Source organism: Humulus lupulus, chromosome 9 (assembly GCF_963169125.1).
Source record: "Humulus lupulus chromosome 9, drHumLupu1.1, whole genome shotgun sequence".
In the NCBI taxonomy this organism is placed as follows: domain Eukaryota; kingdom Viridiplantae; phylum Streptophyta; class Magnoliopsida; order Rosales; family Cannabaceae; genus Humulus; species Humulus lupulus.
In genome coordinates, this window is record NC_084801.1 from 74,547,712 (window position 1) to 74,563,820 (window position 16,109).

The following is a 16,109-nucleotide window of genomic DNA, read 5'->3' on the forward strand; positions in this document are numbered from 1 at the left end:
GCTGGACGACTGTTAAAATGGGCGGTCGAATTGGGACAGTTCGACGTGACTTATTCACCGCGAGCAGCAATAAAAGGGCAAGCCTTAGCCGATTTTATTGCGGAGTTCACCGAACTCCCCAGCAACGAGTTGTGCGAAAAACCTGAGGCGCCCATGCCTCAAGACAAGACTCCTTCGTGGAAACTATTCACAGATGGATCATCTAATGAATCTCACGCTGGAGCGGGAGTGATATTGATAACGCCCGATGGGCATCGATTTCACTGCGCAATCAGGTTTGATTTCGCAGCGTCAAACAATGAAGCGGAATACGAAGCACTCCTCGCTGGACTGAAAATGGCCAGGGAAATGAACATAAAAGCGCTCGATATTTTCAGCGACTCTCAGCTGGTCGTGAATCAAGTCCTGGGAGAATATCAAGCGCGAGGGTTAAAAATGATGGCCTACCTCAATAAAACAAAAGATTTGCTAGCACAGTTTACAAAATACACCCTCCAGCAAATTCCGCGAGACCAAAATTCAAATGCAGACGCCTTGGCCAAACTTGCAAGTGCCAAAGATGCTGACACCTTGAACATAGTCCCAGTAGAGAGATAAGTGAACCAAGCATTGATGCGGCCGAAGCCAGCATGGAAATTCGAGTAGAAGATACATGGATGGCACCTTACCTGGAGTATCTGACAAATGGGACATTGCCAGTAGATAGAAACAAAGCCAGAACTCTGCAAAGACAAGCTGCTAGGTACATACTGCTCGACGGTGTTATGTACCGAAGAGGATATTCAATGCCACTGCTCAGGTGCATTACATCAGAAAAAGCTAAGGAACTCATGAAAGAGGTGCATGAAGGCTTCTGCGGAGATCACGCTGGGGGGCAGAGTTTGGCGAAAAAAATTCTTCGACAGGGCTATTTTTGGCCAACGATGAACGAGGATTCAATGGAGTACGTACGAAGGTGTGATAAATGTCAGAGGTTCTCCAAAATCCCACGAGCAGCTCCAAACGAGCTAAAGCAGATGCAAAGCCCGTGGCCTTTCGCAATATGGGGAATAGATTTAATTGGATCACTACCGACAGGAAAAGGAGGAGTAAAGTACGCAGTTGTGGCAGTTGATTACTTTACAAAATGGGTCGAAGCTGAACCACTCGCAACCATAACGACCAAGAAAGTTCTTGACTTTGTCATCAAGAACATTGTGTGCCGGTATGGTTTGCCCAGAAAGATAGTTTCAGACAACGGAACCCAATTTGACAGCGACCTGTTCACCGATTTCTGTGAAAGACATGGGGTAATCAAGAGCTTTTCTTCAGTCGCACACCCCCAAGCGAATGGGCAAGTCGAAGCTGTAAACAAAACCCTCAAGGACACCCTGAAGAAAAGACTTGAAGAAGCGAAAGGAGCATGGCCAGAACAACTACCGGAAGTCCTCTGGTCGTATAGAACATCTCATTGAATAGCCACAGGGCGTACCCCATTTTCCTTAGCCTATGGGTATGAGGCCATGATACCCGTCGAGATAGATCCCCCCTCACATCGGCGTTTAACGTATGATCAAGAGAAAAACAGCCAGCTAATACTGGAGTCCTTAGACTCAATTGATGAGATACGAGAAAAGTCTCAACTCCGAGTTGCTGCTTATCAACAAAAAGTCGCCCAGTACTTTAACTCCAAAGTTAAAGAAAGAAGATTCAACGTCGGAGACTTGGTGTTACGACGAGTCTTCTTGAATACCCGCGACCCCACTGCTGGCGTGCTCGGACCTAACTGGGAAGGACCTTACCAGATTGAAGAAGTCCTTCACCCAGGCACCTACAAACTTGCACGCTTAAACGGAGATCTCATTCCACGTTACTGGAATGGAGAACACCTGCGCAAGTATTATCAATAAACAGCCCTTCTTAAAGGACTGGCTTGTTCAAATTTTCCCATTAATTTTTACAAGTTTTGCAAAGAGGGTTAGCCACGGTGTATGGCTAACTGCTCGTATATGTAAGATTCTGTTTCAGAATCATTCGTAAAGACATGATTAGTCCATTTTTAATACAAAATTATAAGGGACTGCGCTCAGCCAGTCGTTCTTGCCAACCTTTGTGAATTTACATTTACAAGTATTTGTTCATTACGTGTGTTGTTTTGCTGTATTACAAGTATCATTTTTCCGCACGAACAGGAATGTTCGGACAGGCCATGGTCAAGGCAAGTGACCAAGGACCTAATAGCTCCTCGATCACTTGGGGGGCATATAAGGCACATCGATAGCAAAGCATACTCTCAAGGTATGTAAACACATGAACAAAATGAGTGAAAGCATGCTTCAAGTACTTAGAGTATTTTTTCAAAATATATGATGCCAAAAGTACTATGCTAAGTTCGGTCATACGGACAAACGTTATAATAAGTAAAAATATTATAACACCAAGAGTCAAGCTTTTACACCGCAAGCATTGCTGCTTGGATGTAACTGTTCAAACAAAAAGATTTACTGCCCGTGCAGCAAAGTTTAAAAAGAAATTATTGTCTTTACATTGCAACCCGTGGGTCGCGTGTTTAAAAAAGAAAGAAGAACAGCTAAATAAATTAAGAGGCATGGGGGACAGGAGGATCCTGGGCAACAACCTGGTCAGTCTCTTCCTCGATGGTTTCTTCATCCAAACCAACGACGCTTGGGGTTGCAGGAGTCGCAGCTCTCGCCTCCTCTTCAGCCAGTTGAGCAGCGCACCGAGCCAACTCCGCAACTCTGACCTCCTCTAAAAGGTAGCTAAAGTCAGCACCCTGATTGTGTTTCCAAAAGTTATAGAAACATCGGAGTGTCGCCCTCTTATACTTTTCCAGATTCTTGGAGTTGTCAAGCTCCGACTGCTGCACCTTGCCCTCGAGAGTGGCAATAGTCTCGTCCTTAGACTTGACTACCCCCTCCAGATGCTTGATCTCGCGAAGATGAGTTTTATTGTACGACCGGTACTCTTCCCTCAGCTTAACCGCTGCATCTTTAGCAGCTTCAGCCGCCGACAGTTTGGTCACCGCTGCATCCCGCTCTCGGACCACCGTCCCCAACTCCTTAGCATGTTTGGCTTCAGCAGCCGAAAGCTCCTCAGCCGCCTTCACCTGATGTTTCTCGAGAACTTTAGCCTCAATCTGCTCAAAGTAGGCCTGGGCTCGGGTACGAGCAGTAATGGCAGAAAGTAAGGCCTGTAAACGAAAGAAAAAGAAGTCAAGACTTATCACGAGAACTAAAAAAACAAAGACTCGAGAAACAAAGAAATACTTACGCTGGAGATCTCGTTCAGAGTCCTGTTCAGGATCTGATCGACTGGTAGCTCTACAGCTTGGATCATGGCAGCCCCAACATGCTCACCTCTGCCAATCCGTTCAATTCGATCCTTAGCGGATCGAATGGTATGGCTCACGAGCCTGGCCTCATGAGCCTCTTCGCGAGAAAGATGCTCCCTAGCAGGCGCAGGTGGAGGATTGGACCGAGCAGGGGTGTTTTGCTGTTCAGAAGGAGCTGGAGGAGGGGTAGGAGTTCGCCCAGTTGGCGCAGGACTTTGCCCGGTTGGAGTGCCCTGAGGAAGGTCTTCTGGTCGACTCTTCTTGGCTGAAGGGCCTCGACTGGTTTCACCAGTTCGTTTCTTTGACCTCCGTTGAAGTTGAGGGACTTCCTCTTCCTCTTCGGCCTGGTACATGTCAAAGATATTGGGAGTCGACATATCTGCATGAAAATAAACACAAGAGGTTAATAAGGGAAGAAAAAGGTGAAAAAAAGTAATACAACAGAAAGAAGATAATAAAGTGAATACCCGAGCTACAACTACTGGTCGCTATACTATTGACTCTATTAATCATATACTCATTTTCTGGCATGAAGAAGTTTGGCCCTAGATTTGGAGCATATGTAAAGTTACCATCCCCGTCAAACATGTGACAGGGGATTGGCAGACCATTTAAAAGTGAAATAACGTTACCATTGTCATCAGAAGACTCTTCCAAGTCAACAACTGGTTCTTTGGCCTTTTCTTTCCCCTTGCCTTGGGGAGCAGAAGGCCTTTCTGCAGAAGGGCTGCCCGTGGGTTCCCTGATCGTAACTCCTGTTGGCCTCCTCCTTGGAGAGGGCACAGGAAGTTGCTGCTCGGGAACCCCCCCGGCAGTGGGTTCGTCCGTTTCGGACCCTCTATTGTCATGGCGAGGAGCCAGAAGGCCAGACGACCTCAAATTATTTTCTTGTGTCAAGGTCTTGACACATTTGGTAGCGGCAGACATCTTGGCCAGAGTGTCAGACCTCGACACCATATCTGGTGTTGGGGTCGGGCGCAACCAGGGGCCTGAAAAGCAAGTCGAGTTTGAGAAATGACGAAAGGAAATACTCTATGATAAAGTATCGACCAAGGCAAAGACAAAATTGTACCTCCTCTCGTGAAAGCCAAGTTGTTGCTGGATATATCCGGAGTAAAGAAGTACTCCTTGTTGTAATGTCCCACGTTTGATATGTGGGTGGTGCCACTCAAAAACGTCCGGCCAGTTTCCTGATGACAGAAGTGAAAAAAGCCCGTCCCGTTGTGTTGAGGATTGGACTTAAGGTCAAAGAGGTAATTAACCTCATGAGGTGAAGGTTCTGGCCATTTGTTAAGTTTGTACAGGACATAGAGTGCAGCCAACATCCTATATCCATTAGGGGTTATTTGAAAGGGAGCGACGCCGAAATAATTGGCCACCCCCACAAAGAAAGGATGAAGAGGGAGATAAGCCCCCGCTTCAATGTGATACCGGGACCAGGCGCTGTTTGCCCCTCCTGGACGGTTAGCCCTCTGCTCCGCAGTAGGACGTGTAATGGTTACCCCCGTTAGGGGGTATTTTCTGAAGCAGTTCGCGACCATCCGAAGGGTCATCGAACTGGCTGGAGGAGTGTACCACTCGACATCAGGCGGATTGCGATGACGAGGACGAGCCCTAGTTTGGATATTGGGGTCAGGAGTAAGATTCTCTCGACCACTGGTCGAGGGAGCCCCCGCCTGCGAATCAGGCTGGGCAGAAGGAGAAGGGTTACTTTCAGATTCGGGCCTTTTCTTGCCAGAGGATTTTGAACGGGCCATTGAAGGAGAAGGGTGCGGTCTGGAAGAGGCTCGTGAGAAGGGTATCTGGTGGATGCGATCGGCTAGTTGTTCTTCTCCCTCGAGCAGTTGGGCAAGGAGGTCGTCGTCGATGGGTCTCTCACCTCCCCACAAATCTGGCATTAAAATCTGCAAACAGAAGAATGGGGAGGCGAGGTCAGAGGGATCTAGGAGATTCTTAAAGTAACGCTGGTCGAAGTATAAAAGCTAAGCTTTTATATAACAGCATTCTAACTAAGTCTCTCTGCGCAAACAGTTTAAAAAACTGACCAAAAGGGTGAAAGTGAAAAGTTTTCTTGAAAAGCTTTTTCGACTACCCTCACAACGGGAAGAAATTATTTCCAACTGGTTTAAAAAATCGAAATGCTACTTCGATCCTACGTCCTAAAAAGCGCTAATCCTGGGTTTTAAACCTACTCATAAGCCTACGTTGCCTACAAAGACATCTTATCTACAGGCGTTCAAAAAAAAAAAAAAAAAACAGAAACCAAGAGATTCGAACAGTACACCATTTAAGAGCATGCACCACAAAAGGTTAGAAGCATGGAGTTTCAGAGTAACTTACCAAGGAAAGTGGTCGTGAAGATGGAAGTGAAAGTTTCGGGAGTCAATGAGCCCACCGTCTGATCCTACAGCACAAAGGAAGGTTCGCCGGAGAGAGTAAAGCTCTGGTTTTTTAGGGTTTTCGACAGAGAGGTGGCGTGCGTAAAAAGGAAAGAAGTGGTTAAAGTAACCTTATATAAGTTTGTCTTTGGTATTCAAAAGGCGTGATCATTAGTTTTCCATTTTCGAAGTATGGGGAAGCGTAATGGCCGTCAAAATTATTTCTGGGAAACTGAAAAGCCTTGATTAGACAGGAGTGGTTTGCTTTTTTCAAGAACGCACGAAGGGCTCTGACACGTCAGGAGGGGTTACCGAAGGGTCGTTCGCTCAAAGTTTATTTACTGTTCGTGGTAAATAAACTTTGGGGGGCAAATGTTATCCAATAAATTAGCATTTGTGACGAGGCGAATAATCTCTTGACACGTGGCTGACACCTGGAGCGTCTGCTAGAGTATCGACCAGAAGACACACCAGAAGCAGGACAGGCCTGTTTTTACCACGACCAGACTGGTCGGTGGTTCCGCTGGCAAAGCAACATTTATGGAAAGATCTTATGTATCCCAAATTTATTTCATGCAATCTTCTGAATATCCCATGATTCAGGGGATAATATCTGTAACAATATTGGGCAACCCTCCATGAGCCTATAAAAAGCAGGAGATGGCTCATGGGAAGGGACTTTTTGGGGGAGCCCGGGAAATCATAGAAATATAGAAATTATCTGTGAAAACTAGTATTGTTTATGAGGAGTGTTGAAACTCATTGAGCCCAAGTTCTCTGATCACACTTTTGTTCCCATATCAATATCATTCTAAGTGGACGTAGGTCATTACCAGATTCTGGGGCCGAACCACTATAAATTACTGTGTTTTCTTTACTTTTGTCATTACGTTATTATCTATACATATTCGTCTATATCATTCATATTTTGACTCCGTGTCAGTTGGCTAAATCGAGGGTCAACATAATGGTTGACTTGTTTATCTGTGGATTATCTGATATGATTAACTGTATATTTTGCATATGTTATGAAATGCTTGAGTTTTCTTGCTGGGCTTCGGCTCACGGGTGCTCCGTGTTGCAGGTAAGGGCAAAGGCTGAGTCAACCAACCATGAGTACGGAGAGCGTGAAGCGACGCGTACATGTTTGGCCTGCCCGACTGCTTTGGTTGGGGTTTTATTTGAAAATGGCTGTAATAATCTATGATTTTTAGAACTGATCAACTGTAAACTTATTTCAAGATGTAAATAGTTTTCAAATCTTACTTTGGGATCCCAATTGTTTAATACTAGTAGTTTTTATTAAGTCAACGCATTTTCAAAGATTACAGCCTTAACTTTTATTAGTCACACTTTTGTTTCAAAACCTCGGTTAGCGAGTTCATTGCACTGTTTTGTCTTAAAACTCACTTAGTAACGACTCTAAGGAAGTAGGGCATTACAGTAACCTCTTTGATTCTCGTCTACTAAAATAGCATACCCTGCAACAAACTAAACATAGCTACTACCTGCATCAGGCGTGGGAGCCTTACTGCTACCCGGTTGGGTCCTTCACGATTCTGGGATCTAGTTCCTGTGGGTCTGTGCCCCCATGCACCACCATCGTCATCGGTTCTCGCAGTTTCGCAGAAGTGTGAAGGGTGGTGTTATAACACTCTCTAGCCTCTCTTTGTTCTCCCTTCATGCCTGCTACCCCACCAGGAGTTGGGAACTTGACGGTGAGGTGATATATTGAAGTGATTGCTTTCAATTCTCTTAGGGATGGCCTCCCCAATACCGCATTGAAAGCCGAAGCACAGTCTACTACGACGAAGTTTGTCATGATCGTGGTCTGTCGGGGTTGTTCTCCCATGGTGAGTGCTAATTCGATCACCCCTAAGGGTTGCATCGAGTTCCCCGCGAACCCGTATAAGGTGGATTGACAAGGCTTCAAGTGCCTGATGCCCAAGCCCATCTTCTCCAAGGCGGGGCGATATAAGATATCTACAGAACTTCCATGTCTACGAGGACCCGATGCACTCGCAGGTTGGCCAACTGGATTGTCAACACCAGAGGATCATTATGGGGGAAGTGCACCCCTCGTGCATCCTCCTCTGTAAAGGTGATCGAGTCATTTTCTCCTTTAAAGCTTTTCGGGGGGCGCTGTTCCAGACTCATGACACAAGGTGGTGGACTTCGCCTGGCTTCTCTAGCGTACCTATCTCGTCCTTTCCGGGAGTTTCCCCCAAGCCCCGGACCTCCAAAAATAGTTCTTACTTCTCCCTGGATCTCTGGAGCTTCTCTTTGCGTCTTAGATATTACTGGTTCATCCTCCGACTTTGGCCTTTCTTTCCTAACATATTGGCCTAGGTGCCCCCTGCAGATGAGCTCTTCAATTTCTTCTTTCAAATGAATACACTCTGCTGTGGTGTGACCAATATCCTTGTGGTATTGACAGTATCTATTTGGATCCCTCTGGGACCGATCCTTCCTCATTGGTGGGTGCTTCTTGAAGGGAACCCGCCTCTCGTTGGTGAGGTAGATATGCTCCCTTGTATCCGTCAGGTCTGTATAGAAGGTATAAGCCGTTTGCCTAGGGTCGCTTCCCCGCTTGGGCTTTCTATGTTGATCATCCCTCGGCCCTTCGTACGCCCTCTTCTTCTTTGCACCATTCGACCCTTCGTTAGTCGGGGGCTTTGCGGTGGACTCACACTTTCCCGCCTTTAAGTTCGCGTGGCCATCCTCTACACGAATATACTTCTGCGCTCTCTCGTAGAAGTCATCTAGGTCTGTGACTTCCCTTTTGAGCATATTATCCCACAATTTGCTTCCCGGAAGCACCCCGGCAGTGATAGCCATTTTTAACTCTCTGCGGGTCAAGCTCCCCACTTTGGCTGCTTCCATGTTGAACCTGTGAATGTAGCTTTTTAGACTCTCATTTTCGCCCTGTTTTACATTGGCGAGGCTGGTGCCCGGCATAGTATAATCACGCACGGCATGATGTTGTTGGAGAAACTCATCTGAAAACTGTTGCCAAGACCTGACGGATCCCGGCCGAAGTCTCTTAAACCATTTGTATGCGGGTCCTTTCAGCGTGACTGCGAAACAGTGGCATCTAGTCCCGCTACTTATCCCTCTTAATTTCATCAAGTCATTGAATGCGTCTAGGTGGTACTTGGGGTCGGTGCTTCCTTCATATGGGGTCATATGAGGCTCCTTGAAGTTGGTTGGGAGTCGGATGGCTTGGATCTCTTTGGTGAAGGGTGATTCATAGTCGAACTCCTCCTCAAGGCTTTGCCCTCCAGATGCGGTAACAATCTTACTCCGCAGGCTCTTCATCTCTGTATCGAGGTCTTGCCTCTTCTTCCTCAGGGAGTCTCTCAACATGGACGGGTCGACACCTTCCTTTCCTTCGCCGTCCCGAGGGACAGTGGGAGGGGTAGTCCTCTTATCCGCCCTCTTCTTGTTGAGCTCCTCTCGTAGATCCGCGGGTGTCCTCTTTGAGGTGACCTCGATGTCGTTGCGAGAGCCACCATTGTTCCCTTGCCTTGGCCCCTGGGGTGGCCTCGACGGTCCGGGACGCTCCTGCGGCTTCTCCCTGGGGGTGTTGCTGGTGGAGTGTCTGGTCCTCTCGTCGTCTACTAGGACAGTGGTTTCCCGACCCTTCTCTTTCCTCTTGGGAGGGTCATGTTCGACTTACCTTGCAACAGGCCATTCAGCACCTCCTGCATGTTCTCTAGGGTAGTCTGTAGTCTTTGGTTTTTACGGTGCAGTTCACGAATCTCCTCTTCATAGAAACGAGATTTGGAACTCGAGCTCACGGAATGGACCCGGGGTTGCTTATCGTGTCTACGCGTCGAGGGGCCCGGGTCTTGCCGGCCGGAGTTCGGTACTTGTGGTGGTTTGGGAGGAGGGAACTCGTTGGCATTCCCGGGTGGTGCAGTAGTTGTCCTTGGAGGACTTTCACCGTGTGGGATGGCCGGTGACGAGGCCTCCTTGTCATTCTCGTGAACCTCAGGGTCCCTTGGGGGCTCTACGTCCCGGGGTGGAGGTAGATCCTTCATGGAGGCCTTCAGCTGGACTCTGGTAAGGTGGACCTCCACCTCTTGAGGCTCCCTGAGTCGCTTCGAACGTCTTGGCATTTCTCCTTGCCGGAAGTAATGGCAGAACAGTAGCTTGGTGCTTACGTTCCCACAGACGGCGCCAAACTGTTGACGGTAAGAACTCGTCAACGATTGATGGTTAGAAAACTTCGATCTCTATACTATAGGAAGCTATGAATCATATAGAAAGAACTCTAAACAACAGGAGAAAACTTAAGCAACCATGAATACCAGAAACATATATTTCTTAAGTCTCGTTTTTTACATTCAGTTTTCCAACCCCTTAGCCTGAGGGGTTGGAGCCTATTTATAAGAGGGGGGGGGGGGGGGGCGGGCTCTATTGGCCCTGGATACAAACAAGTCCCGGACCACAGGGACGTACATAGGTACTCTGATAATGTAGTGGCTCAGGGCGTAGTGGTGTCTACCCTGATGGTGTCAGAGTCGTGGCCTTGGACATAGTACTGTCGGCTCTGGCGTATGGTCGGGGGTGTCCAAGTGGTACCACCACTCTTCGTACAGGTCCGTACCGCCACTACTCCTCAGACGCAGATCATAGGGTCGTGCCTCTGTTCTTTCCATAACCGTACACCCCGTGTCAGCGCACGTGTTCCGTACTCGGTTGTCCTCATCAATTCCCGTTCAATGCTCCATGTTCGTTTGGCATATCAACAAGGTTCCCCCAAGTGATCTCGTGCCTATGCCAAGGAGGCTTCAACCTATGCATGTCCTGAGAAGTCAAGGTGCCAAGGGTCAGGGCCGGCCTATGCGGATCGCATAGACACGAGGCTAGCAGCAAGAGCGCCGTGGCAAGGCCACGCCCTCGCATAGCGAGGCTGGCCCTTTTCCCTCAAGTATGGGCATGGCACGGGTGTCGCAACAAGGTAGCACCCTCGCATAGCGAGGGTCCCTCGCCTCCGCCAGGTGCAGCGTCGCGAGGCTAGGAGCACGGATGCCACAACAAAGCCCCCACCCTCGCATAGCGAGGCTGACATTCTTCCTCCGAGTGTAGGCGAGGCTTGATGCCTGATGGAACGGGGCGCATGCGGACGACCAGTTGGGGACCCTCGCATAGCGAGGGTGAAGTTCGTATGGGCAAGTGGCCGAGGGCCCTCGCCTAGTGAAGGTGTCTCGTAGTATAGAGCTTCATCCGTGAATTGAATTCTCAAGGAGAAATTTCCACATTTACAGGACCGCTCAGCTTTAATGGTATGGTCATTGTTTCTAATTTTTTAAAACTAATTAAATTGGACCGGACTGTGATTTTTTCTAAAAAAATAACTTTTAGAAATGATAGTTCAAAGATTTGAACCCCTACTCTTAAGTTAATATAAAATCTACCAAACCAAACAATTTAATTGTTTATGATATATTTTTAGTAGTATTTAATACATGCACAAGTTTCTAAAACTAAAAAAAAATATAAAGTCCCACATTGTTTAGAAAGTAAATATTTTTTTCTCACTTTTATAAAATGATTCAAAATACTTAGACTTACAATAACAAAGACAATAAATTTCCTGTAGACTTTTATGGTCTCAAAAGTAAAGCTAAAATTATTATTATTTAGTTAATTATTTTATAATAAAAAAAGTTTTAAATTTTAATAATTTCATTATATGGTTAAAACCAAACCCATCAAACTGATTATTTATAGTTTGGTTTGATTTGAATTTTTAATTTTAATAGTTTGGTTTCGTCTTTCATTTTGAAAAAAAATTACATGAGGGATTTGGTTTAAAAATTCTTCTAAACGACCAAACCGTGTACACCCTAAGAAAATGTCCAACTGTCCAGCTTAACAAGAATCATTCGTATTGAACAACGCAAATTAAGTTGTACAAATTATCGTGAAGAAGACAAAACACCTGAAGCTGCAAGCTTCATGCTTCAAGCTTTGCAGAACAACCTTAACAATGTTGTTATCCAGGCTCACACTCATCTTCACTCTCTATCTTCTCTCTGTCTCATCAGCAACGAACCCACAACCGCAGGACGCCGCCGTCTGTATCGTCGGCGCCGGCATCGGAGGCTCCTCTCTCGCCCACTTTCTCCGGATTTACTCCTCTCCCGATGTCGATTTTGACATCCGAATCTTTGAGAGAAACGGCGTCATTGGAGGGCGTACGGCCTCCGTCAACGTCTCCGGCGACATCTTCGAGGCTGGAGCGTCCATTCTCCATCCCAAGAACTTCCACGCCCTCAATTACACCGAGCTCCTTAATCTCACCATTAAAGAACCTTCTTCATCTTCCTCTGCTTCTCCCACTTTGGGAATTTGGGACGGTAATAAATTCGTCTTTAAGACCCTAAGCTTCAATTCCGACCTTCCCTTTGTTCAGAAGATTGTTTCGATCGCCAACTCAGTCCTCATGGTCCTTCGCTACGGCTTCTCGGTTCTCAAAATGGAAACATTTGTTCAGGTAAAAATATGTGTCTATGTTACTACATATATTTCGAGTGAGAGTGTTGAATTGAGTTAATTAATTGGGAGACATATTTGTACTGTGCAGGAAACTGTTGGGAAATTTTTGAAATACTATGAAAGCCATGAGTCGAGACCCATTTTTGAAAGAGTTGAGGAGATGCTTCAATGGGCGGGACTGTACAATCTGACAACCACCACTTTGGGATTTAAATTGGCTGATATTGGATTGTCTCCTTTGTTGATACAGGAGCTTGTTACTGTAAGAGTTATCTGCTTTATATACTAAATGGTTAATTTCTGACAAGAGGTGTTATTCCTGACATGCTAAGTTTTGAATTAGATTGTACAAGTATATTGTAATAATCCTTAATGGGAATTGATAGACTTTTAGGATGGATTTGAGTTTTTCAAATGGGAAATCAAGTTGAGAAATCATGTATGATTAAGCTTCATACGATGAGATCTATGCATTGTGTTCCCTCTATGAGTGGACATTTCTTGATCTTTCTTGATGCAAGTCTCAATGAATGCTGTATCAGCTATAAAGTTGTGATGCCATCTTAAGCTATCGACTGTACTTTAAACAAATTGGAGATTTGGAAATATGCACATGAATGTAGCTTCAGTTTGGTTGAAGAATGCGTATGATGCTTAAAGCAAGAAATACTATACGGGGGTATATTGGATAGTTTGAATTTTGAGTTGATTAAATGTATATTTGGGTATGAAAAAGCCGTATGTTTGAGCTTTACCAAAATTTCATTAGATTTTTAATTGCAGGTCATCACAAGAATCAATTACGGTCAGAGTATAGCCATTAGTGGACTTGCAGGAGCTGTTTCGTTGGCTGGATCTGATGGAGGATTGTGGTCCATCAAAGGAGGCAACTGGCAGATGGCTTCTGGTCTTATTGATCGTTCAAATGTTGCATTGCATCTACACGAGGAAATAGAATCAATCTCCTTTGTTGAAAAATATTATGAACTTAATTCCACCACAGGAAAGAGTTACAAATGTGACATTGCTGTCGTTGCTACACCCCTAGATGAGGTGAATATTCAGTTTACCCCTCTAGTATCGATTCCCAAGAGAAGTTTACAGCATACTTATGCAACATTTATTCGGGGCCTTCTAAAGCCTGTAAGTTCCCTGACATTCTTATTAACCCTCGTGCACAAACCTTCGTTTGCCATTCATTTTCTTCAACATTATATATATAAACATTATTTATATAAAAATAAATAAATAAAAACTTAATCCTTGATGTTTGTTGTCCAAGGAATATTTTGGCCTGGATTCTGTATCAAAAATACCAGAACTAGTGGGAACAATCGAGCATCCAGATCTTCCATTCTCAAGCATTTCAGTTCTTAAGCGACATGATGAAAAAGATATGACATACAAGATCTTCTCTCGTAAACCTATGAATGATGAATTACTAGATAGCATCTTCAGGTATTGTCAACTAGCCATCTCTTATTCACTTTGAGTGGGGGAATCGTATATTTTTCAAGTCCAGGAGACTGCTACTTACATTGTATACAGTTTTAATTGAAAAAACTTCAAGTACCAAGTAATTTAGAAATTTACTGTAGATAGCCGGTGTGATAATGACATTACCTTAATAATCATAGTTTTCTCTGAAAATGTTGACAATTGTCCTCCCATTCTGTCTTTGCACTGGCTTCCACTTATCATCAGTGGTCCAATTAAATCTCCATTTCGTATGTCCCCATTCCATCTTTGTTACTGTATATTTTGTCTAGATACACCAACTCCTTCAAAGCCCACTAGCCATTATCTTATCTTGAAAACCAAGAAGAACAAGAGGTTATGGCTTTAGAATGAGGTCATCATTGTGATTAGTAAAAGTGACGGAAATTGCAGTACAATATTAGGTCTGATGAACAATTATACCATTTTGCTAAACTGTTGCTGTGATTGTTATTCCTTTTAGATTTCCAAAGTAAATGAGGGCTGGTTTTGGAGCAAGTCCTACATAGTCGTTGAAAAGCAAACTACATTTGTAAAACTCATTGCTCTCCCAGTAGGCGTAGATATTAGTTGGATGTTAATTATATACCATATAAATGAATCCATTTGCCAATGGGTAATTTCAGTAGGATTTAGAGATTTCAATTAACTCTACGAAACTCAGCAGTCATAATATTTTTAGTACGATGACAACTGGTTACACAAATTAGTTTTTCTCATCCCAATCCCAACCATGATTCATTTACAGTATTCTACTTCATTTGACAAAGTTAACCTGCACTCAGAGATCTCTTATAATTTCAGTGATGAATTTACTCAGCTTGTATTTGTCTCTTCATACTTTCCTCACTATTGCTGTTTTTTCTCCAATTTTACATGGTAAGCTTGACAAGGCCGGTTGACTAAATTGCAAACCATCTGAACATATTTTTGCCTGGTTGATCTCAAGAATGCTCACTATTTCTCCATCCTCTTCAGTTGTAGATTAAGCTTCTCTTTCTCTCTCTCTCACAAACAGTTAGAACATGGAATTTGATGTCTACATATAACTAGAGAAGTTAAAAAAAAAAGTTAAGCCAGGGTGGGTATTTGGGAGTATGGTGTGTCATGTGTTTGTGGTTCGATTTAATTATGTTCATTTATCTCTTTTTCAAATGATCTAATTTAAGTTTGTGAAAAATAGGTTATGCAAATGTGTCCAATAAACCAAGCAAGACTTGTATTCTCCTTTTGGGTTGACATCATGATGTGTGAAGTTACAATAGAATAAGTTGAAATTATTTTGTTAGCTTAGATTGTGAATTAGCTAAATAAGAATTATTCGTTCTTTCTTTGTTCCCTCTTAATGGGAAAGGTAACCCACCCTTACAAAAACTCAAAATAATAAATCCTCTAAATTTTCAATGCTCATTGTTATTTTCTTCCTGCGGTTTCAGTCTCAGGAAGGAGACGATTCAAATAAATTGGGCTGCATACCCTCATTACAATGCTCCTGAAGTGTTTGCACCATTTATCTTGGATGATCGGCATTTGTATTATGTGAATGCTTTTGAGAATGCAGCTAGTACAATGGAGACTAGTGCTGTGGCAGCTGAGAATATTGCTCGTCTCATCCTATCTAGATTCTTTGGCCAACCACCATTCAGTTCCTCAAATTTGGAATCCAACTCTGATGAAGGAACTTTGCCTGTAGATCTGTGAGTTTTTTTTAGCAAATAGATCTTTGAGTTTTCTTTCCTTTGAAAACCGTAAAATTATACAGACTGTAGTTAGAAATATATTAAAGGAAGGAATAATTATGGCTAAACTTCTTATGTAGATTTTGCTGTAAGATTGTGTAAGGAATTTTTTTTGACATTGTTCTGCAAGATAATATTTACTTGTAATGTCACCCCGAGAATAAGGTCAATTTTACCATTGCTTCTTATATTATTTCAATTCTACCTGTTCCCTTTTTCTGTTCTAAATCGACAAGCCTATTGGACTGAATAAAACCATGCTAGACTTGTTGATCCTCGGCAGTGGACTTCAATATAAAATAAAATAAAATAAATAAAAGAGTACACCCTTACCCAGGGAAAAAAAAAGACAATATGAACAGTCCTATTATTTTTTGCCAACCTGCCTGTTGACTAAAATTGCGAAGAATATACAGTTTATGGATTATGGAAGTATAGGAGATGAAAGAGAAAGAAGACCCCTCAATTTATGGTGGTTCGACCCAAAAAAGTTAGCTTACCTCTACGGTGTTTTTATTGATCTTTTTTAATGCAATTTTGGCATCATTTTAGCATACTCAAAACTGCCTTGCAGTATTTGTTGGGAATATGGCTTGTAACACAAATGTATATTGCAATTTATGAGAATCAATCACAATATAGACTAAATAGAAGTAA

At 43.9% G+C, this 16,109-nt stretch overlaps 1 protein-coding gene across 1 annotated transcript; it reads left to right on the top strand.

Annotated features, from left to right (window-relative positions):
• The first annotated feature begins 11,558 nt into the window (after nucleotides 1–11,558).
• On the top strand, nucleotides 11,559–15,651 carry LOC133802622 (farnesylcysteine lyase). The gene is made up of 5 exons (XM_062240970.1): nucleotides 11,559–12,214; nucleotides 12,305–12,478; nucleotides 13,000–13,359; nucleotides 13,499–13,674; nucleotides 15,150–15,651. The coding sequence occupies exons 1-5, from the start codon at nucleotides 11,708–11,710 to the stop codon at nucleotides 15,412–15,414; spliced, it is 1,482 nt and encodes a 493-aa protein (XP_062096954.1). The 5' UTR covers nucleotides 11,559–11,707; the 3' UTR covers nucleotides 15,415–15,651.
• Nucleotides 15,652–16,109: the final 458 nt, after the last annotated feature.

Excerpts from the sequence above, each read along its gene's own strand:
- LOC133802622 (XM_062240970.1), top strand. The coding sequence starts at position 11,708 with ATGTTGTTATCCAGGCTCACACTCATCTTCACTCTCTATCTTCTCTCT. Across the intron at positions 12,215-12,304 it reads AAATGGAAACATTTGTTCAG|GAAACTGTTGGGAAATTTTT; the intron begins GTAAAAATATGT and ends TGTACTGTGCAG. Across the intron at positions 12,479-12,999 it reads TGATACAGGAGCTTGTTACT|GTCATCACAAGAATCAATTA; the intron begins GTAAGAGTTATC and ends TTTTAATTGCAG.